The sequence below is a fragment of the Xenopus laevis genome, chromosome 5L (genome assembly GCF_017654675.1).
Source record: "Xenopus laevis strain J_2021 chromosome 5L, Xenopus_laevis_v10.1, whole genome shotgun sequence".
Lineage (NCBI taxonomy): Eukaryota > Metazoa > Chordata > Amphibia > Anura > Pipidae > Xenopus > Xenopus laevis.
In genome coordinates, this window is record NC_054379.1 from 16,521,768 (window position 1) to 16,545,347 (window position 23,580).

The 23,580-nt window shown below is 42.5% G+C and overlaps 2 protein-coding genes and 1 non-coding gene across 3 annotated transcripts in view; 2 read left to right on the forward strand and 1 right to left on the reverse strand.

Moving 5' to 3' along the window:
• Positions 1 to 5,150: 5,150 nt before the first annotated feature.
• Positions 5,151 to 12,244, forward strand: fam177b.L (family with sequence similarity 177 member B L homeolog). The gene is made up of 6 exons (XM_041562561.1): positions 5,151 to 5,474; positions 6,639 to 6,693; positions 8,831 to 8,968; positions 9,114 to 9,180; positions 9,738 to 9,835; positions 11,049 to 12,244. Exons 2-6 carry the CDS (start codon positions 6,670 to 6,672, stop codon positions 11,223 to 11,225), a joined length of 504 nt encoding a protein of 167 aa, XP_041418495.1. The 5' UTR covers positions 5,151 to 5,474; positions 6,639 to 6,669; the 3' UTR covers positions 11,226 to 12,244.
• Positions 12,245 to 14,955: 2,711 nt separating this feature from the next.
• Positions 14,956 to 15,037, reverse strand: trnas-gcu. The gene has a single exon. It is a non-coding gene; the product is annotated as a tRNA-Ser (tRNA).
• Positions 15,038 to 15,832: 795 nt separating this feature from the next.
• The window catches only part of disp1.L (dispatched RND transporter family member 1 L homeolog), a 99,944-nt gene continuing 92,196 nt past the window's right edge, over positions 15,833 to 23,580 (forward strand). The window contains exons 1-2 of the mRNA XM_018262636.2: positions 15,833 to 16,040; positions 18,242 to 18,342. The gene's annotated coding sequence lies outside the window, so the exon portion shown is untranslated. The remainder of the gene's footprint in view (positions 16,041 to 18,241; positions 18,343 to 23,580) is intronic.

The following is a 23,580-nucleotide window of genomic DNA, read 5'->3' on the forward strand; positions in this document are numbered from 1 at the left end:
AAATCCTACTAAACGGCCCTGATATATTAATCATGATATTGTGACGTTTCACCCCAGAATTGGAGAGGTTTATAGACAGAAGAGAGCACTATTTCCCTCCATGGGTGTCTATGGGAGTATTTACTTTTTGCTTTTTCACCCCTCGTTACTAAGAAGGTGCAGGGGAACAAAGTCATTTGATGGGGGGGGGGTTGGTATTTTTTTTGGGGGGGGGAAGATTGTTACAGATTCTATTACTGAATATCGAGGACTCTTTGACCTAGAATTGTATTTCAGTATGTGCTGGGTACTAACAACTAGTAATTAGTGATTACCCAGATTCCCCGACCCTAACCCGACCTCCCTCTGCCCGCAACTACCGTGTTCCTTTTCGACACGTGACGCCCTGCTGATGACATCACAAAAAGGGGCAGGCGATAAGGCGCACATCTATAATAAAAGGCAGTCGGAACCGGCAGACCAGCAGAGCAAGTTGGCAGGGAGAGCAGGAAGTAAAACTCAACCCGGTCCCGTCTGCAACCGAAAGTGCGAGGTGGGCCCGAACCCCGCCCGACCCGCGAGTATCAGGCCAGCCTGCACATCACTACTTGTAACCCCTGGGATAAAGCTAAGAGTCTATAAAACAAACAGAGGCATTTTAACTGGGGCCCTGAGCAGCAATCATGAGAATATCCAACTCTCTTTTGGGGTTATGTAATAAAAGGCATTAAGGTTGCCTAGGTGTAGTAACCCCTAGCAACCAATCAGCAGGTAGCATTCACCTGTTTAAACACAAATGTCTTATTGGTTGCTATGGGTTACAGCTCCTGGGCACACTTAGTACCTTTTATTACATATAGGGGTTTGACTTCTATTCATAAATATAGGCTATTTGTCACTTGCACCATCAATAAAAGGACGAGACCCTTTGGAACTGGTAATTCCAGGAGGCCAATTAGAACTTCTGTGAGTTTAGCTGAGACAATTGAACGGAAAGTGCAATTCACCATAGTGCCGGGCTAAAGGAACGCCAGGATAATTCCCAAATATAAGATATACATTAGGATCTGTGCACTATACACTGAACAATTCTATGAGCAAGATATATTATGGATGTTAGATTGTAAGCTCTACAAGCAGGGACTGGCACACTCCTGGGTAAGACTGGCAGGATGATAATATAGAATTGTTACAAGATTTTAACAAACGTGATGTATATTTTTTAAAATGTGTTGCTATTAAACCCTATCTTTAATATACAGACCTGTTGCCTCCATGTATTTGTGCATCTGTAAATTGTCTCTTGACTACTGACCAACTGCAACAAGAACTACAGATCCAACTTCTCTCTGTCCCCTTGTTAGGGCTCTTACACATGAGCGTCTGACCTGCGCTCCCCTGCGTTCCGTTTTTTGGCGTTCAGCCGCAGGGGAGCGCAGGAATAGACGCAAGTCATTATTTGAAATGGGGCTGTACTCACTCAGGCGCGTGTAGGCGCCGAACGCAGGTTCAGACGCAACATGCTGCATTTTTCCTGCGTTCGGCGCCTACACGCGCCTGAGTGAGTACAGCCCCATTTCAAATAATGACTTGCGTCTATTCCTGCGCTCCCCTGCGGCTGAACGCCAAAAAACGGAACGCAGGGGAGCGCAGGTCAGAACGCTCATGTGTAAGAGCCCTAAAAGAAACTACATTCTGAGTATTCTGCCCACACCCAACACTGGCCGGTGGAGTGAAAACCTCTTGTATTTCACCCTAAACTCAACCGCTTTGGAGGATAAAGGGCCACAAGATAAACATGAACATCAAGAAAAGAAACAAATTTATTTAGCCCCTCTGCCCTGTGTCATATGCAGCAGAATCTGGATATTGGGCCTAATTTTAATTGACATCATGGAAGGGAGAGTTATTGCTTCTAAAATGCTCAGTATGGTGAACATGAGGTTTTAAGGGGTTGTTTGCTTTTAAATTAACTTTTAGTTTGATATAGACAGTAATATTTTGAGACAATTTGCAATAGTTTTTGATTTATTATTATTTGTGTTTTTTGGATCATTTCCCTTTTAATTCAGCAGCTCTGCAGTTTCAGCAATCTGGTTGCTAGGGTCCAAATTCCCCTAGCAACCATGCACTGATTTGAGTAAGAGACTGGAATATGAATAGGAGAGGCCTGAATAGAAAGATGAGTAATAAAATGTAACAATAACAATACATTTGTAGCCTTAGAGAGCATTTGTTTTTTAGATGGGGTCAGTGACCCTCATTTGAAAGCTGGAAAGAAGGCAAATAATTCAAAAACTATAAAAAAAAGAAAACAAGGAAGACATATTGAAAAGCTGCTTAAAATTAGCCATTCTACAACATATTGTAAGTTAACCAAAGGTGCAAGTTTTATAGGACCCAAATGAGAGGCAATTTCCCACTCTCTAATTCATTATGGAGCTGGGTATACGTCTGTGAACTTGTCCACTAATGCAGGGCCACCATCAGAAATGAAGGGGCCCGTACAACATTTTCTGGGTCCTGTAAAAAGGCCACACAAACATCTGCACTAAAACAGTAAAAACATGCCCCTTAAGTTATAACAATAATTGCTGGTCAGGGTTCCCCTGCAAGTTAAAAGAACATTGGTGGCCAGGCTTTCCCACAAGTTATAAAAAGCCATTGGTGGCCAGGGCCCCTCTTCTGGGCTGCTTAGGGATGGTCATAAACAAAGCTGCTTGAGTTCTGCATGGCTGGGAAGTAAGGCGGGGGCTCCCCCTGCTGTTCATAAGTATGATTGTTTCCCTGCAGAGCAGTTAGGGACCATCTGACAATTCCTATCCACAGCAGTAAATGAAGGGAGAATTTCACTGCATACAGTCAGGTTTCTTATAAAACGATACACATTTTTTAATTAAAGTATATTGGAGATAGGTTTCTTTTTCATTAAAGAAAGTAAAAATGGGATTTTATTTTTTTGCCTTTACATGCCCTTTAAGATCATGTTTTCAGGTAAAACTAAATCATATGATAAAACAGAGGAGGCTTCTAGAATCTCTAGAGTGCATTACATTTGATCAGAGCTGCCCAGCAAATGACAAGTGTTCCATGGGCCCCTGATTCTCCATGTGACTTGAAAACCATTATTGGTGAATTTTTCATTTTACATAACATACATTTGCCTGAGGATATCACAGCCCTTGTACTGATCCTGGTCCCTTGGCTGCTCACCCAGCCCTGCAAGAAAAACCATTGCCTTAAATGTATGTTGTGAGTTCTTCATCGAGGCTGTCTGTTGAACTGGCTGCTTACTTACCCTTTTAACACTGCAACCTTATCTGTCCTGAGTTTGCATTATCTAGTGCCGTGACTGCCGTCCATGCTGCAGTTGCATTATAACAATCTCTCCCTATACTCATTTACACTAACGCAGTCAGACTTGCCCTTCCCATGTGCAGAGCTCAGCTGAGAAGGTGCCACGGTGGCCACCAGACAGTGACTAATCCCTGGGATTCCAGCCAGTCCCAGCTCAAGCAATACACAAATCCAGGCGCCTACAGCATCCCTGCTAATTACTATGTACAGATCATACAGTCTCACTGCATCATGGGAAAAGGTGCCCCAATGTGCAGTGGTATAACTGCCCCCTATTCCCCTTATAGTTATACCACTGCACAATGGGGCACTATTTCCCATGGGGGCTGCACCCCAAGCACTTGTACATCTAAAAAATGTTTTCCTGCTGGGGGCCAAGTGCATACATTTTCTTAAAGCAGGGGTGTCCAAACTTTTTGCAACGAGGGCCAGATTTGGTGAGGTGAAAATGTGTGGGGGCCGACCATTCAGCCCGACATTCTTTGAACCATTAACATCATTTAACTCATTTAAACAAGGAATCACGTATATAATCACATAAATAATATTTACTAACACTTCAGCACACAGGCAGCAGTATAGACCAAGTGGCAGATCATTTCACTAATGTGCCCAAATATTACTGCTACGCGATTCCTGATCGCACCGTGCTAGTGGACCACATTATTATTGATTTCATGATGGAGGTTGAGGGCCGGTGTAAATTTGAAAATGGGCCGCAATTGGCCCCCAGGCCTGATTTTGGACATGCTTGTCTTATATATAATATATGTAATGTTAATAGTGCTGCTCCATCAGAATTCTGCACTGAAATCCGTTTTTCAAAAGAGCAAACAGATTTTTTTATATTTAATTTTGAAATCTGACATGGGTCTAGACATATTGTCAGTTTCCCAGCTGCCCCCAGTCATGTGACTTGTGCTCTGATAAACTTTAGTCACTCTTTACTGCTGTACTGCAAGTTGGAGTGATATCACCCCCTCCTTTCCCCCCCCCCCAGCAGCCTAACAACATAACAAAATCCAGAAAATTTATTAAGCCCATATGCAAGAAGGCAATGTTTCGAGCCTACCAGGCCCTTTATCAAGGCTTGATAAAGGGCCTGGTAGGCTCGAAACGTTGCCTTCTTGCATATGGGCTTAATAAATTTTCATCTTTGAACACAACTACAACCAGACTCGGTGTGCTGCTGGCATTTTTCTGGATATTGTTTTGACCCAGTGACTTGACTACAAAAGTGTGATTTGGGGAGGTGAGCGCTCCACATAATTGAGCCTAACAACAGAACAATGGGAAGGTAACCAGATAGCAGCTCCCTACCACAAGATAACAGCTGCCTGGTAGATCTAAGAACAACACTCAATAGTAAAATGCAAGTCCCACTGTGACAAATTCAGTTACATTGAGTAGGAGAAACAACAGCCTGCCAGAAAGCAGTTCCATCCTAAAGTGCTGACTCTTTCTGAAATCACATGACCAGGCAAAATGACCTGAGATGCACCTACACACCAATATTACAACTAAAAAAAATACACTTGCTGGTTCAGGAATGAAATTTTATATTGTAGGGTGAATTATTTTGCAGTGTAAACATTTAGAAATAAAAACGACATCATAAAAATCATGACAGAATCCCTTTAAGAACAGGAGTATATACTTATTTATTAATGGAGACGCCGACGCTATGGCAGCTCCAACCCTACGTTGGTGTAAATACCAATGCAGATTGCAATGATTTAAATATTTATTCTTGTTCTAAGTTCTCCTTGTGCAGTGAGCCCCTCCCACATTAGAACCTTGAGCCCCTCCCACATAATCTCCATGAGCCAGCTGAAGCTCAGACAGTTAGGATTAATAATAATTACAACTCAGAAAGGGAAACCTGACCCTCTGTGACATTTTCTAGCCCAGAATAATCGCTCAGCAGAATGTTTCCAACAACAGGAGTCTCAGGTGCAGCTTTCTTGTCCTCCGGCCACAGCAGAGACGCCCTACTGATTATGTGCAGCCAAAAGTCACATCTAGAGCTGCCCTGAAATCAAACAAAGACTGTGGAGCCAGAGCCTGTGTCACTGAGATCCCTGCCGCTCACCCACCCACCCGGGCGCAACACCCCATGCTGAGCACCCACTGACACGGTAAGAAGGGGTAATTATAATTAATAGTAATGGTTTGTTTTAGCTGATAGAGGGGTCTGCATGTGCTACTGGGGATACATTACTGCGCTACTGGGGATACATTACTGCTCTAATGGGAAGTAGCATCAAAATATGTTAGTGGCTAAAAAACAATTAGTTTTGTTTAGTAATTTGTTTGAGGGGAGTTTTATATATGTGTCTATATATATATATATATATATATATATATATATATATATATATATATATATATATACACACACACACAGAAATGGTGAAAAAGTCACTTTTCTGTGTGCATTGAACACTGTCTGATCTCTTCTTTCTCTCTGCAGTCCTGTCCTGCTTTATGGCTGAGATTCTATCTATCGGTATAACAGAACATTCTGTCCCATTGGCTGCACAGATCCTGTCTTATCCCCATTGTAAGCAGCAGTCCTGTCCTGCTTTATGGCTGAGATTCTAGCTATCTGTATAACAAAGCATTCTGTCCCAGTGGCTGCACAGATCCTATCTGATCCCCATTGTAAGCAGCAGTCCTGTCCTGCTTTATGGCAGCTGACATTCTAGCTATCTGTATAACAGAGCATTCTGTCCCAGTGGCTGCACAGATCCTATCTGATCCCCATTGAAAGCAGCAGTCCTGCCCTGCTTTATGGCTGAGATTCTAGCTATCTGTATAACAGAGCATTCTGTCCCAGTGGCTGCACAGATCCTATCTGATCCCCATTGTAAGCAGCAGTCCTGTCCTGCTTTATGGCTGAGATTCTAGCTATCTGTATAACAGAGCATTCTGTCCCAGTGGCTGCACAGATCCTATCTGATCCCCATTGTAAGCAGCAGTCCTGTCCTGCTTTATGGCAGCTGAGATTCTAGCTATCTGTATAACAGAGCATTCTGTCCCAGTGGCTGCACAGATCCTATTGAGTATAACCAATAAAACAATATTGATAGGATAAGGATGGCAAACGAGCAGGATTCCATCTAAATGACCATTTGGGATCAGGTGCTTCTGTGTCTTTGTTTACAGCCCAAACAGACTGAGCGTGTGTATTCAAATATAATGTGGTATCCCGGTCATTTTACCTCCGCCCACAGCCAAGTAGGGGCATAGGAATAACCACTCTGTACATCTTGATTTACTTGTTTTTCTTCCTCATTCAGATCTGTCCCACAGACTCACAAAGTGCCTGAAATGTCGGACGGAGACGTCATACTGGTAAGTGAGGGTATTTGTTAGAAAATCCTAATTCTTAACAATTTCGCAGCTCAAATGCTGTACCTTAACCATGACTTCTGTTGGTTCATTATTTCATGTGGGGCACACAGTTCCATGTATGTATAATCTTTCATGTTTTATATGTCAAATTGGTGATGTATTAACAAATTCTGTCTCCAGTTGAAGATTTCCAGCAATTGGCCAATTGTAAATGTTAGGATATACACAATATTTAATGTACCCCCTGCTGTAAATGATAAGGATATTAGAAGCCACTGTTCTGTGACCATATAAAGGCACAAGGCTGCAGGCTGAGTTATACAGGGAACTCTGAGTATCACTCATGTATTATAAGGGATAATGTACCCCCTACTGTAAATGATAAGGATATTAGAAGTCACTGAGGGGTTGTTCTGTGACCATATAAAGGCACAAGGCTGAGTTATACAGGGAACTCTGAGTATCACTCATGTATTATAAGGGATAATGTACCCCCCTACTGTAATTTATAAGGATATTAGAAGTCACTGGGGGTTATGTGACCATATGAAGGCACAAGACTGCAGGCTGAGTTATACAGGGAACTCTTAGCATCACTCATGTATTATAAGGAATAATGTACCCCCTACTGTAAATGATAAGGATATTAAAAGTCACTGAGGGGTTGTTCTGTGACCATATAAAGGCACAAGGCTGCAGGCTGAGTTATACAGGGAACTCTGAGTATCACTCATGTATTATAAGGGATAATGTACCCCCTACTGTAAATGATAAGGATATTAGAAGTCACTGAGGGGTTGTTCTGTGACCATATAAAGGCACAAGGCTGCAGGCTGAGTTATACAGGGAACTCTGAGTATCACTCATGTATTATAAGCGATAATGTACCCCCTACTGTAAATGATAAGGATATTAGAAGTCACTGAGGGGTTGTTCTGTGACCATATAAAGGCACAAGGCTGCAGGCTGAGTTATACAGGGAACTCTGAGTATCACTCATGTATTATAAGGGATAATGTACCCCCTACTGTAAATGATAAGGATATTAGAAGTCACTGAGGGATTGTTCTGTGACCATATAATGGCACAAGGCTGCAGGCTGAGTTATACAGGGAACTCTGAGTATCACTCATGTATTATAAGGGATAATGTACCCCATACTGTAAATGATAAGGATATTAGAAGTCACTGAGGGGTTGTTCTGTGACCATATAAAGGCACAAGGCTGCAGGCTGAGTTATACAGGGAACTCTGAGTATCACTCATGTATTATAAGCGATAATGTACCCCCTACTGTAAATGATAAGGATATTAGAAGTCACTGAGGGGTTGTTCTGTGACCATATAAAGGCACAAGGCTGCAGGCTGAGTTATACAGGGAACTCTGAGTATCACTCATGTATTATAAGGGATAATGTACCCCCAACTGTAAATTATAAGGATATTAGAAGTCACTGAGGGGTTGTTCTGTGACCATATAAAGGCACAAGGCTGCAGGCTGAGTTATACAGGGAACTCTGAGTATCACTCATGTATTATAAGGGATAATGTACCCCCAACTGTAAATTATAAGGATATTAGAAGTGAGTGAGGGGTACTGTTACCATATAAAGGCACAAGGCTGCAGGCTGAGTTATACAGGGAACTCTGAGTATCACTCATGTATTATAAGGGATAATGTACCCCCAACTGTAAATTATAAGGATATTAGAAGTGAGTGAGGGGTACTGTTACCATATAAAGACACAAGGCTGCAGGCTGAGTTATACAGGGAACTCTGAGTATCACTCATGTATTATAAGGGATAATGTACCCCCTACTGTAAATTAAAAGGATATTAGAAGTGAGTGAGGGGTACTGTTACCATATAAAGGCACAAGGCTGCAGTCTAATTTTAAACAAATCTTGGAGTGGGCAGCATGAGGTTTGCTGGGCACTAGAAGGATCAGTCTGGCCAGCCCAGCATAGCTCAGAGTGATATTTTGGAGATTTTTAGGAACTGGATTTGGCTGTATATCTGCTATCTGGCTGTATATAATTCATTATTATCAGTCTCTTGGAGTCTCTGTGCTCTGCTTATGGGTAAAAGGAGGTTAAGATCACTGAAGAGTATCATGTTCCCTTATCTTGTCCCCAGAAAGAAATTGAGAATGAGGAGAAAAGGGTTCCCAGAAGAATAATTCACTTTGCAAGTGGAGAGACGATGGAGGAATACAGCACAGAGGAAGAAGAGGAGGAAGAGGAAGGACAGATTGACTTCCGTAGTGTGGACACGGTGAGACTCGGCACAGATATTTGATGGCGAAAAAGAACAACAAACCGATTTTATCTACCGTGTTTAAAACGGAATCATTCTATTGATTTGTATTGTTTTTATATAAGAAGTTTCTTATTGTCTGTCTGTGCTGTAATCCCAACAGGCCAAGATGAGCTGGAAATCCTACGTTCAGTTCTGGATCGTGCGAATAGCAACCGGCGCCTTCTTTAGTGAGTGACACAATGAAGGATTTATATCTTTCCATTCCCCGTTATTCTTCACTTTCTATTTCTATGAACAGTCAGGTCCCATTGTTGGACCCCCAAGGGGAATCTACAAGGATTTGTGCCCAGTTCATAGTCATATCCTGAACTGCCCAATTCATTCCTATAAAGGTCACATGGTGCCATGAGCACCTCATAATCCAACAATGCCCCCCTATCAATGTCACACGACTGAGTTTCCTACGGTGAAGTGTTATTGGTCAGAACCAACCGGGCGCATGTTGAATTGAATCCCATTTATCTGCAGATACTGCAACAGGTGGTTCTGACTTCATATTAGAAAATGTATTTTTATTCTTTATTTAGTGCCAGTGACTTACAGAGGGGTCATTCATTATCCATAAACTGCCCCAGCAGAGCTTACAATCTAAGTGTGTTGAGTCTGCTTGAATGAAGTGGGTCATACTATTAGCCAAGTATCTTGCTTATATGGTTCTGGGGTGTAGGAGACAACTGGGGTACCCAGATCAGCCATGATCCAGTCAATTTGTTCTGTGTTTCAGCCTGTGACTTTCTTGGGGGGCGACTGGCGACCCTGTTTGGCCTGACGGTTCCCAAATACCAATACGCCATTGATGAATATTACCGAAGGAAAGAGGAGGTAAAGGCTCTTAATGTAACACATTCTTTTTTTTTTTACTTACCCCCAGCTGTAACCTTAAAGGGGACGTTCAGCTTTAAATTAGTAATTTAGTATGATGCAGATAGTCATGTTCTGAGACAATTTGCAATTGGTTTTCATTTTTTTATTATTTGTGGTTTTTGAACTATTTAGCTTTTTATTCAGCAGCTCTCCAGTTTGCAGTTTCAGTAATCAGGTTGCTAGGGTCCAAATTCCCCTAGCAACCACGGTCTGAATTGAATAAGAGACTGGAATATGAATAGGAGAGGCCTGATTAGAAAGATGAGCAATAACAATAAATGTGTTGCCTTACAGAGCAGCTGTTTTTTAGATGGGGTCAGCGACCCCCATTTGGGCCAGAAGAAGAAGGCAAATAATTGAAAAACTATAAAAATAAAATAATGAAGACCAATTGAAAAGTTTCTGAGAACCAACCATTCTATAACATACTAAAAGTTAACTTAAAGGTGAACCACCCATTTAACAGCAACTCCTAATAGTCTACAGGCAATGATGTAGTTCAGAGAAAGCTGAAAGGGTCACACAAGTTTTAACAGCCTGAGGTGCAGCTACTGTCGCTGGTCTCAATAGGAGAAGGGAGCCCGACAAATGGCAATGAATGCCAAGGAGCTGTTAGCGCTGGACAGATTCTATTAATAAATACCGGTATAAGATCTGTTAACCAGAAACTCGTTATCCAGAAAGCTCCGAATTACGGAAACGCCGTCTCCAATAGACTCTGTTTGATCCAAATTTATAAAAATGATTTCCTTTTTTCTCTGTAATAATAAAACAGTAGCCTGTACTTGATCCCAACTAAGATATAATTAATTCTTATTGGAATCAAAACCAGCCTATTGGGTTTATTTAATGTTACATGATTTTTAAGTAGACTTAAGGTATGGAGATCCATATTACAGAAAGATCCATTATCCGGAATACCTCAGGTCCCACACCTATATATCCAGTTTTCATGAACTTACAATAAATGGTTTGAACCTGCTGGGAATTTGCTTTACTTTGCTGAGCTTTCTTATGTCATTCACTCTGATAACTAATTCTATTTACTGAACATGGATATTGTCTTCAGTCATTTGGCCTGAATGGTCCCCAGTGTGATCTGATTGGTGTCTCTAGTCTGTGTCCAGTTTAGGCCGCCAGTTTTCATTCCCCGTCTTTCTTTCCCCTGCAGGACAGCAGCGATGAAGATGGCCAAGAAATCCCAGAAATGGTTATGGTCCAGGCTGAAAAACAGCATCTGCCGACCCAAAGCGTTGAGTACGGCGCCATCTCCCTGAAAGACAGACCTGCCCAGTATGAGGACCATTATAACATGGACTCCGACTCCCACCAATCACACGAGACATAGAGCACATTTCACACAGACTTGGCTTCTTTCAATTCTTCCCTCTGGCCAATAAGAAAAGACCCGGCAATGCCAAATGCCTTATTGTAAGGTGCAGAGATGCCAAAATGAAGGGTCTGCTCATCCTGAGGCGCCTCACAGTATTGGGTGGAGGTAATTTCAGGATGGAGGCTTATTGGCTGTCATTCTATTCCATGAACAATTATAGGAGTAGCTATTTCTTATGAGCAAAAAAAGGACTTTAGTCCTGCTCTTTTGTCCCCATTATTCATCTGTCTGGGAGTTGTAGTTCTAATACAATTGCTAAGCTATGGATTGGGCAGCCTTTATATAAAGGGTTAATGACATCATCTTTCCCTGCTTTATCTGGTCTCCCCATTATTCTATCTCTATCTACTGCTCCCAAGTTGTGCCGGCGTCAAAATTTTTTTTCCGAAAAAATGGACGCCGGCGTCAAAAACTAGACGCCGGCGCCGTTTCGTGAATTTTTCGACGGTTCACAAATTTTACGGCGAAGCGAAACGGCGCAAATTCGCCCATCACTAGTGAAGGGGCCCGAGCAGTTAACCCCTAGCCAGACCACCTTGAACTCCACCATCTTAGAAGCCCCTGACACTCAATGGACCAGGACAATCTGTCCAACTGTTATTTTTTATTTATTTATTTTTAATCACAGAGACCCAATCAGAATGAAGCCTTCGACGGGACTCCCCAGAGCTCTATAGCTTCTTACTGAATGTAGAATGGCTGTTATGGGAAGGGGCCACAGCAATGGATAAAGCCTGCAGCACAGGGACCTATTTGGGGTGTTTTGCCTGTGTCTGCATGGGTTTCTTCCCACACCCCAAATACATACAGGCAGATTCATAGGTTGTTGATACAACTGCCCCCCAGTGTATGGGATATTAGATTGTAAGCTCCACTACGGCAGGGATTGATGAGTAATCTCTGTACTGGTGCTGCAGAATAGGTCAGCGCTGTATAAATAAGGTATATTTATTAAAAAACACAAATCACCTGCATTACTGTTTTTCTGATTATTTATTAATTTATGAGCAGTGACTTTATGTTGAACTTGTGATGAAATGGTAAAACCCACAGAGCATGTGATGCTGAACTACAGCCCCTCCTCCCCCAGCCCAGCGCCCCATCCAGACTGACTGCATTCCTACATCTTCCATAGGGTGGGGACTCGTATCTCCCATTTCTTATCAGCTCTGCAAATACAGATGCCAAACCTGCTCTGCCACGTCAGCCTGTGAGCCTTCCATAGCAATTCAAATGGGAAAATTCTGAATAATAATAATAAGGGGCTGGTTAGTGACCTGCTGTTTGTTTCTCTATCATCTCCCCTCGTCCCTCTCTGCTCCCAATCAGACTTGGCTCTGCACACAGCTCTGTGCCCTGTACTGGGTGCTGGGAGTTGCTTCAGCCCTGCACAAGTTTTTTAACCCCACTCCCTACATATTAAGTATTGGGTCCTGTCATTGTCATTGTGTCCATACATCGAATGCAATTACTCCTCTACCCCAACAAAATCACTCGTTTTCATTTGCTACTTGACTCAACTTCCCCTTTAAATAGAGCAACTGCAAATCGTTAGAGACTTCGCTGGAGGGTTGATGACTACTGCTACATTGTTTCATTTGTTCATGTAGTCAGAACCAGCAGTACAGAGAGTAGCGGGGGGGGGGAGACTCTGTGCAAGTCATTTTACAATTGGAAACAATTGGAAACTTTCTCAGCATCAGATTTGCTTGAAAACATTTTTACGTGACATACATTGAAAGCAGCCTCTCCTTTGCTATTCTCAGTTGGTCTGACTACAAAAACAATGTATCAGAAATCTGCCCTCCTCCAGCCAATTCCCACAATCCCTTTTACATTTCTCCTGTGCTCCTTCTTTGCCTACACTGGCATGTCTGGGGTTAACATGCTCAGTAACCATTTTGCAGTGATATTACTGGCATGTCTGGGTTTTACGTGCTCGGTATCCATTTCTATGGTGAACTTACTGGCATGTCTGGGGTTAACCTTCTTATAATCCATTTCTGCAATGATCCTACTGGCATGCCTGGGTTTAATCTGGTCAGTATCAGTATCCATGTCTGCATTGATTTTACCGGCACTTTTGGGGTTAATAGGCTCTGTATTGGTGATGTGAGGGTTGAGAAAAACTCGACCCGCACCCCTTCCATTTATAGACCCGCGCTACATCACAAAAGGGGCAGGGCAGGCATGAGCCTATAAAACAGGAGCCAGGAGTCGTCAGTCTAAGGTTGTGGGTGAGGAGAGCAGGCAGAAAAGCCTGCACATCAATAATCTGTATCAATTTTCTGCAGTGAGAATACCGGCATGTCTGAGCTTAATGTGCTCAGTATCTAATTCTAATCTTCTGAGAATCCATTTCTGCAGTGATCTTACTGGCATGTCTGGGGATAATGTTCAGTATCTAATTCTGCAATGATTTCTGGTAATTATGAGTCCTGCAGCGGGTCTGGTACCTGTGGGTTACCCACAAAAAAGCGGGTACCCTGGGGAATGAGGGTAGGATTTATAGATGCTGATCTCATCTAAATTTCTTATCTTATGTTATATTGTCTATATTTTAGTATATGTATATGTTTCAACTTACATACAAATTTAACTTAAGAACAAACCTACTAGGGATGCACCGAATCCAGGATTAGGTCAGGATTCGGCCTTTTTCAGCAGGATTCGGCCGAATCCTTCTGCCCAGCCGAACCCGAATCCTAATTTGCATATGCAAATTGGGGTGGGTGGGAAATTGGGTGACTTTTTGTCACAAAACAAGGAAGTAAAAAATGTTTTCCCCTTCCTACCCCTAATTAGCATATGCAAATTAGGGTTTGGATTTGGTTCGGTATTCTGCCGAATCTTTTGCGAAGGATTCGGCAGAATCCAAAATAGTGGATTCGGTGCATCCCTAAAACCTACAGACTCTACTCGTATATAACCCGGGTATTGCCTGTATATAATGAGGGGGTTGATGACAGATTATGTGTTTGATAGGCCCCCGGGCAGGGTCAGACTGATGGTCTGGGGTAGGGTTTACCTCTTGCTCTGTATTTAACCGGCCTGGCTCGTAAAAATTAAGTTTGATCCCAATGTTATTAATAAGGGAAATGCATAAAAATAAAGGAAAGTCTGTATTTTTTTCAAGAAAAGGAGGCAACCCGACATGGGGCCCACCAGGACTGACTTCAAGAGCCCGCCCCAGGGTTACCACATGGCCAGTATTTTATCGGCCTGACCGGTAAAAATAGTACTTAATGCCAATGTCATTAATACATTTTTTTCCAAAAAATTTGGCCACCTTTCCTCCCCTAGAGTTCGTCCCTCTCCCACCCAAACATTTTACCTCCTGTCTCCTGAACTTTCTGCCTGTCATTGGCCGGGCAGTAGAGTTGCCACCTGGCTAGTATTTTACTGGCCTGGTCAGTAGAAATCGTGGTTGATCCCTGCCTGGCAAGTGGAACAGGCCTGAGTCTGGGGCGGAACAGCAGGACTGGGGGTTGGTGGGTCCATGAAAGCCGGGGGCTACTGGGTTGTTTTCCCACTGGCCCAGTCCAAAACAATCTCTGGGGTGATATTCCCTGATGGGCCCCAGGTCACCTGTCAGTGATCATAATAATAACGTTGCTACTAATGGAATCATCAGAGAATCAACTCCAAATATCAGATGTGAATAAATGAAAACATAAACTAAAGTCGACGAGGATGGGATTCGAACCCACGCGTGCAGAGCACAATGGATTAGCAGTCCATCGCCTTAACCACTCGGCCACCTCGTCACTTTTTTCCCCTCCCCTCGCAATCTCAATCTGAACCTACTACTCAATGAAACACCAGCACGCCCACATACTACAGCTCAGCTGCGCATGCGTCACCTACTGTTTCTTCTGCGCATGCGTTGCCTACTATATCTTCTGCGCATGCGTTACTGTACAGCATCTGCTGTGCTGAGTAGAACTTCCCCCGGAACGTTAATCCGGAACCAACAAGCACATTCGCTGTGTAGAAACGCAAGAAAAATAAAACCCGGACAAAATAGCAACTCTCTCGTTTCCTATGATTCGTGCTGTATATCTGTGAGAACTATGGGAGGATCACTCGGGTTTCATCAGGCGCATGGCGTATTCTGCCACTAGATGTCGCTGTAGAACAATCTTACCTCACGAGTATCGCAATACACTGATATGGTGCAGCATCTGCGTAGAGGACAGTATCTCTCACAACTAGATAATAGCGCTACAGGGAGCGTCTCTCCTTCTACATAATACTATAGGATAGTCAGCCGTAAAGCGCACCACTAGATGTCGCTGTCAGACTGTATGTGGCACAAACTAGATGTCATTTCATTAGCTCTTACTATTGACTCTGTAGTCGTAGTAATGATATCTCCGTGTAAAAGAGCGCCTCCTAGTGACAAACGCGAAATACGACCATTAAGCGCAGCGGCCAACCACAACATGTCCTCCACTAAAGCTTTCTGCCAACCACTTTGGCGGAAGTCACTGCTCAGCCAACCGGCTCACGCTAGTGCCCGGGGGCGTGGCTGTTCTTCACAACAATAACATTAGAACGCAAGGGCGGCTCTTACACAGAGCAGCTGGGAGGAACGCGTGGCGGTTGCCGTGGTTACGCAGTTTTCTGGCGCGCTTAGGAGTCAGTGGGCGGAGCTTGAGAGTAAGTGGCGGCGTTCTGGTCTCGCGCGACCGCCGGCTGTGTATGTTGGAGTCACCGAGTGCCGCGGAGTGAGAGTAGGAACCGGAACCGGGGGCCCAGCTGCTCATGGTGAGTGCGCCCTTTGTCTGCAGTTCTCCTGGGGTGTCCCCCCCCCGTGTTGGGATTTCAGGGCTGCCCCCCCCCAGTTCTCTATTTTCTCTCCGTCCCCCTCACTTGTCAGACTCGTGTAGGATTTCTATTTACTCTACTACTTGCGGCAGTCAGAACCTGCAGTCCTGAGTGTTGACTTTGAAACCACTGAAAATGTTTAATGTACGTGTTTGATTGGGGGGGGGGGTGGGGGAGTACCCCAATACTTTCTATTGCAATTCCAAGCATGGCAATATTACCTAATAGATTACTAGAGTCACGTAAGAATGCAGCCACACAATAAGCCATATACATGTATGGGATCCATTATCCAGAAAGATCTGATTACAGGAAGGGCATCTCCCATAAGCTCCATTTTGATCAAATTATTAAATTAAACCAATTACATTTAAATAATAAAATGTGGACTGGAATGTACTTGCCCTGGCTGTCCAGGTGATGGGGAGCTAAATTCATGCTGCGATGATACATTAGACTTAAATTGACACTGACATGTAATATGACTTTAATTTTCTGTTCTCAGTAGAACAAATCTGTAGGTTGGCGGCGTTCTTTAACTCTTTGTCCTGCTGGTTAATGTCTGGTAGAGAGAAAAAGTTGGAGAGTTCTCCCCTCACTGCAGGTTTTGTCCCCTTTATATTGGCACAAAGGAGGCATTTTTATATAAACATATTAACTGCAGGTCTGGTGTTTTCCAACCAATGATGAAGGAATATGGCTGTATAGAGACTGCACTAGAACATTTAAAGGGAAAGTAAATACTTTTAAATTAAAGGGGGTTGTTTACCTTTCAAACACTTTCAGTTCAGTTGTTCACCAGAAATAAAGACTTTATTCAATTATTTTCCATTTTTTATTTCTTAGTTTAAAGTTGAATGTTCGTGTCTCTGGTGTTTGAGTCTGGCAGCTCAGTAATTCAGGTGCAGACTCTGAACTGTTACAATTTTGCTCCATTAGTTGATACATTTCTCAGCAGCATCTCTGGAGTATTAGTAACTATCGTATCAATTCTAACAGCTGCCTGTAATGAAACCCAGAGATTCTGCTCAGCAGGGACAAAGATAAGAAATGTATCAACTAAATGTATCAATTTAGAACAGCGTCGACGACCCTCCCTTCCCAGAGCTGCTTTAAGGCAAAAAACGAAACTTTACACTTCAATATTAGAAAAACGGTCACACATAGAAAATAGAAAGTAATTGAAAATAGTCTTTATTACTGGTGAACTATCTGAAAACAATTCAACTGAAGAATTGTTTGAAGGTGAACATCCCCTTTAACTTTGTGGCCTATTTTCCCCAGCTTTGCACCTTAAAGGAGAAGGAAACCCAGTCGTCGCAAAAACCCTCCCCCCTCCCTCGTTTAGATGGGCAATTGGTTGCCTCATCGGGGACACCCCATTCCGGAGGTGGTGTCTGATCCCCCTGGGGATACAGCAATAGAATGGATGGAGCAAAATCATCGGAATTGGGTTACGGTGCCCTTTAAGGACATCTATAAGAAAACAGGTTTACCTGAGACAGGCAGATTGGATATGGACCTTTGGGAGACTCTAATCAGCACCCATGATCAGTGGTTCAAGAAAAAGGGTTTAGAAAGTCATGCACTGATCATGGGTGCTAATTAGAGTCTCCCAAAGATCCATATCCAATCTGCCTGTCTACGGTAAACCTGTTTTACCAGTGCAGGTTAACACTGCATTATATAGTGAATAAAGTACCCCCTCTTGTAAAATATAAGGATATTATAAGTTACAGAGGAGTTTCATGACCATATAAAAACAAGAGCCAGAAGGCTCGTCATGAAACTCCAAGGTAACTTCTAATATCCTCATATTTTACAACTGGGGGTAATTTATTTATTATATCACACAAGTTTAAGTGAGTCGTGTGACAGAAATTACATCAGAACTCACCGTTTATAACTGATGACATCAGAACTCACCGGTTATAAGGATATAATTTACAAGATATTCGTGGCTTTTGTGTATTATATTTGTATAACTTTAAAACACTTTCATCTTTTAATGTGTATACCTTCTATTCCGAGTGTCAGATCGGGAGGGGTAGAATGGTTCATCTTGTGATGTTTATACTCGCTCAGATAGTAGTCTTTTCCACCTTGCTGCTAAGATTAACTATTTACTATTTGTTTCCTAGGAGCCCAGAATATCTGATATTGGCTGCACGCCTGGTGATTTGCTCCTGTGGTTACTTTGACCCCCGCATACCTGAGGATACGCCCAGGAATTTCCTTAAAGGTATTTCATGTTTGTTCCTTCATATAAAGCAGCGTGTCCTCTAATGTCGCACACCAGCATTAGCGTCTAAAGCTGGCCATAGACGCAAAGATCTCATCCTCGATTCGTATGAATTTCGGAGCGTGTGATGAGAGTCCCGACATTTTTGTCCGGTGGAGATCGTCATTTGGTTGATCGGACAGGTTAGAAAATTTCTGTCGGCTGCCGATAATATCTCTGCGTGTATTGCCGATCGTACGATTTTCAGTGGGAGACTGTCACCAGCTTTGTCTATCGTACGATTGCTGTCAGAGGCAGAAATACTTTATTTGGTAGGAATGGTAAGACTTTGATCTGAATGGTTAGTGGCAGGTCGGGAGATGGGAAAGTCCGATCGTCGTTGATTCGTACGATCGGATCTTTGCGTCTGTGGCCAGCTTAATGGTTTAAATAACTGGTAATGATCATTTTTAGAATGTTTAGTTAAGCCTGTTGTTCACTTTTGTATTCGTACAGTTTCCTTCTATATGTATGTTTCACAACCTCTGATTCTCTTCAGCAGTTTAATGCCATTGTATTTCTGGTTGGAAATTCTAGTTTTGTTCCTCGTGAGCTGTATGTATAGCTGATAAGCAAGAAACAGCCATAATATGGGGCACATTTATCAAAATGTGAGTTTAAAGCTTAATAAATAAAAACTCGCCCTCGTTCTATTCATTCCTATTGGATTTTCACAATTGTATTTATCAATGGGTGAAAGTTAGAACTTGCCATTTGATGATTTGAAATATGGTTCTGAAAATCCCACAGAAATTAATGGATTAACGTGGGTGAGTTATTATTTATTAAGCTCTAAACGCGCATTTTGATAAGTCTGCCCCTAAATAATTTTCATTTTTGTGTAACCAATATTGATTTCAAAGAGTATGTTGATTCCTATTATAATCAATGAAAATAGACTGTCCCTGTGGCACATACACATGATATTGGCATGCACAGTTTTATTGGGTGATTATTATGAATGAGATATGTACGTTCTACAACGGTAGATAGGACCTGTGCAGCCACTGGGACAGAATGCTCTGTTATACAGATAGCTAGAATCTCAGCCATAAAGCAGGACAGGACTGCTGCTTACAATGGGGATCAGATAGGATCTGTGCAGCCACTGGGACAGAATGCTCTGTTATACAGATAGCTAGAATCTCAGCTGCCATAAAGCAGGACAGGACTGCTGCTTACAATGGGGATCAGATGGGATCTGTGCAGCCACTGGGACAGAATGCTCTGTTATACAGATAACTAGAGTCTCAGCTGCCATAAAGATTCTAGCGATCTGTATAATAGAGCATTCTGTCCCAGTGGCTGCACAAACTCCCATTGTAAGCAGCAGTCCTGCCCTGCTTTATGGCAGCTGAGATTCTAGTGATCTGTATAACAGAGCATTCTGTCCCAGAGGCTACACAGATCCTATCTGATCCCCATTGTAAGCAGCAGTCCTGCTGCTTACAATGGGGATCTGCTTACAATGGGGACTGCTGCTTACAATGGGGATCAGATAGGATCTGTGTAGCCTCTGGGACAGAATGCTCTGTTATACAGATCACTAGAATCTCAGCTGCCATAAAGCAGGGCAGGACTGCTGCTTACAATGGGAGTTTGTGCAGCCACTGGGACAGAATGCTCTATTATACAGATCGCTAGAATCTCAGCCATAAAGCAGGGCAGGACTGTTGCTTACAATTGGGATCAGATAGGATCTGTGCAGCCACTGGGACAGAATGCTCTGATTTAAAAAAGCCATAAATCAAGGCAGGACTGCTGCGAAGGTTAGGAAACTTAGTAGGCCTCAAAGTCAAGTCACGTAGCTTCCACTAGCTGATAAAGAGTTAAAAAAGAAAACAATAATTGAAACAGCTTGCAGTGTGAAAAGTACCTGGGAAAATTGATTACACACCACATTTCAAATCAATTTCATAAGTTAGTTAAACACATGAATAGCTGATGATTAACTTTTATTGGATTGTGATACATCTCTTCATGTGCAAATGTCCAGACACTTGTTGTCCTGTTAAGCAACTTATTTACTTATTAATGTACTAATTTTGATTAGATTTGGCAAATTTATTAAGGTTCGACTTTTTTTCCATGAAAATTCGAGTTTTTATGTGTTTGGTTTTTTTTTGTAGTAAAAAAAAGTTTTTTTTTTTAAAATCTTGAATATTTTAGAAATAGCTAGAATCTGAAAATACACCAACTAAAACCTGTCGACGTTCTGTAGAAGTCAATGGCAGAGGTCCCTGGAACCATTTGAACAGGTTAACAGCCTGTTTGATGTACGAGTTGGAGGGTTTTGCCAAAAACACGAATGATTTGATTTATTTATTTTTGCAAAAAATGCGATCAATTTGAGTTTTCAGGTTGCGGGACTCGAACTAGCATATTCGGGCTTTTGCCATTCGAGTTCTTTCCTAAATAAGACACCATTCCAGTTTCGAGTGCATTTGATTTCATTCGCTTTAAGAAAACATGCAACCTTTGATAAATAACCCCGTTAGTGTCTATTTCGTGGACGTTTATAACATAATTTAAAATATCTTTATAGCCCAACTGCACAAAACATTTAACATAAAATATGTATATTTGCGACTATGGGGCAGATTTACTAAAGGGCGAAGTGACTAACATTAGGGAAAATTCGCCAGAGTGACGTCATTTCGTTACTTCGCTGATTTACTAACTGGCTTACATTCGCTAGCGAAGGAGATAGACTCTAGCGGTAATTCACTCCCTTACGCCTGGCGAAGTTGCGCTCTGGTGAATGGACGTAACTACGCAAATTCACTAAGATGCGGATTTTACTGAACGTTACCTCTTGCGCCAGACTTGCCCTCGCCACCTCAGACCAGACGAAGTGCAATAGAGTAGATAGGACTTCCTCAAAAAATAGTTTAAAAATTTTCTAAGCCCCAAAAAACGCTGGCGACTATTCATTTTTCAGGGTGATCGTAAATTTTTTCTGGGATACCCTGCTTCCCCTCTATATTTCCTAACATATGGCACATAAACTATACACTGGGCTCATGTGTACTGCAATATAACAACTTTATTTTATTAAAGGAGAAGGAAACCCAGTTGGCGTAAAAACCCTCCCCTGTGTTGCCCACCCTCCCTCCTCCCCCCTGGCCTACCTGTCCAGTCCACGGAGTTCACCGACACCATCTTCTTCCACGCGATCTTCTTCCTGCTTTGACTGGCGTTTTGGCGCATTCGCAGTAGGAGCATTTCGCCGGTACGGATCTACTGCGCATGCCCCAAGTCACTAAGTTTTCCGATTTCGCCGGTCAAAGCAGGAAGAAGATGGCGTCGGTGAACTCCGTAGACTGGACTTGCGCAGAAGGTTAAGTAACAAGTTAGGGGCATTTGCCCAGTGGGACAGGTAGGCCAGGGGGGAGGAGGGAGGGGAAGCAACACAGGGGAGGGGGGGGGAGGGTTTTTGCGCCAACTGGGTTTCCTTCTCCTTTAAGGTTTCCCAGGCTTGTGTAGTGTAATGTATTTGCTGCAACATATACGTCCATTAAACTTTAACTTCCCGCGTATGCAAATTAGCCAACGCTAGCGTAACTTTGCTTCGCTTGCTGCAGTAACGCGAACGCTTCTTCGCCAGCATTCGTCGCCCTGGACGCAACTTCAGATTTTAGTGAATTAGCCTTGTCCTGGCGAATATACGCCTGGCGAAGTGTTGCGATGTGAGCGAAGCCTGCGCTGGTGAATTTTCGGAGATTAGTGAATTTGCCCCTATATGGACTTCGTTTTGGCCATGCAGGGTTACTCTGCACAGAATAAGCTAGAGATACAAAGCTTTATGTTATTGCTGCTGTTTGATAATAATGTTTCCCACAACACATGAACCTAAACACACGTGCCCTAAAAACACACACACACACACGGCATTATTATCTGTACTGAAACATCCTGCAAAGCAACTGCTTTATTGACTGAAGCAAATAGAACACCTGCACTGTCAACAACTAAATCAATGTGTTATTGCACTCTTTGTTACCTTGGTTCTTGCCCTAAAGGTGGCCATAGACGCACAGATAATAACGTACGAAACTAATTTTCGTCCGATATTCGTTGCGTGTAAGGAGGAAAAAGAGCCGACTGATATCGGCAGAAGACTTGGATGTCGATCGGGCTGGACGGAAAATTTTGATCGGGTGCCTTTGAAGGGACCCAAACATTGGCCATTGTTAGTGCTGAATCGTCAGATACAGGTAGAATTCTATTGTTTCTTCCCGTATATCTACCTGTATATCTAACGATTCAGCTCTACACTTGTGAATTGAAAAGAACGACCGTTCTTGGAAAGATCTTTTCCAAGAAAGATCGTAATTGTTACGTCTATGGCCACCTTAAGAGCGGAAGCAACACATTTTATATTACATTTTAATTAAGGCCGTCTCTGCCGAAAAGTTTAGCAATACGGCATATATAAAGATATAGAGGAGGGAAAATATTCAGTGCTTTTGCCCTGATGCTTTTTGACTTCTCTTGTCCAGATGAATGAATAAAAGTCAACAAAGCATGTTCTGTGCCTTATTTCCCTTTATTAATTATTTATTAATTGCCTCTCGGCTGCATACAATAGAGATAAGATCATGTTACTGTCTCATATATGGAAGGATAAATGCTATTAATAGGGTATATTGCTATTAATAGGGTAAATTGCCCATTAAGGTTTCCTGCCTTTCAATAGACGGCTCACATCTGGAAATAGGATGACAACGGTCGTAACATTTTCACCAGCTCAATTCAGGGAATTCTGAGAATTTCCGGGTAAGAGCAAATTGTTAGCCAGGGCCTTCAACTGTTTTATGGGCAGAAAGTAAAAGGCGGCGGAAGTTTCAAACCTCTATTCATTTTTAGCAAAAAAATAAAAAAAAATTGTAATTTTCATTTACTTAGAAATGTATCTCTGCATTCCGTTCCCCTGTTCAACCTTGCTCTGTCCCTTGCTGGATGCTGCTCAGTCTCCTATCTCTCTTTCCCGCTGATGCAGGATGGGAAACAAGTTAAAGGGCTTTGCCAAAGGGGGAGAACAAGGCAGGAAATCATTTGTGTCTCACCAGACGGATCCGGAAAAAAAAATTAGGGCGCAAATCACCTAACAAGGAACTGTATAAGTAACAGATGTATATTATATTTATGAAAGCTGTTTTGGAAGAATTTGTGTAATAATATATCCTTGGAAAACAA

Bases quoted from the DNA above. Each gene is read 5' to 3' on its own strand.
- fam177b.L (XM_041562561.1), top strand. From the start codon at position 6,670: ATGTCGGACGGAGACGTCATACTG. The intron at 6,694-8,830 runs GTAAGTGAGGGT...TCTTGTCCCCAG, and splicing joins CGGACGGAGACGTCATACTG to AAAGAAATTGAGAATGAGGA. The intron at 9,836-11,048 runs GTAAAGGCTCTT...TTTCCCCTGCAG, and splicing joins ATTACCGAAGGAAAGAGGAG to GACAGCAGCGATGAAGATGG.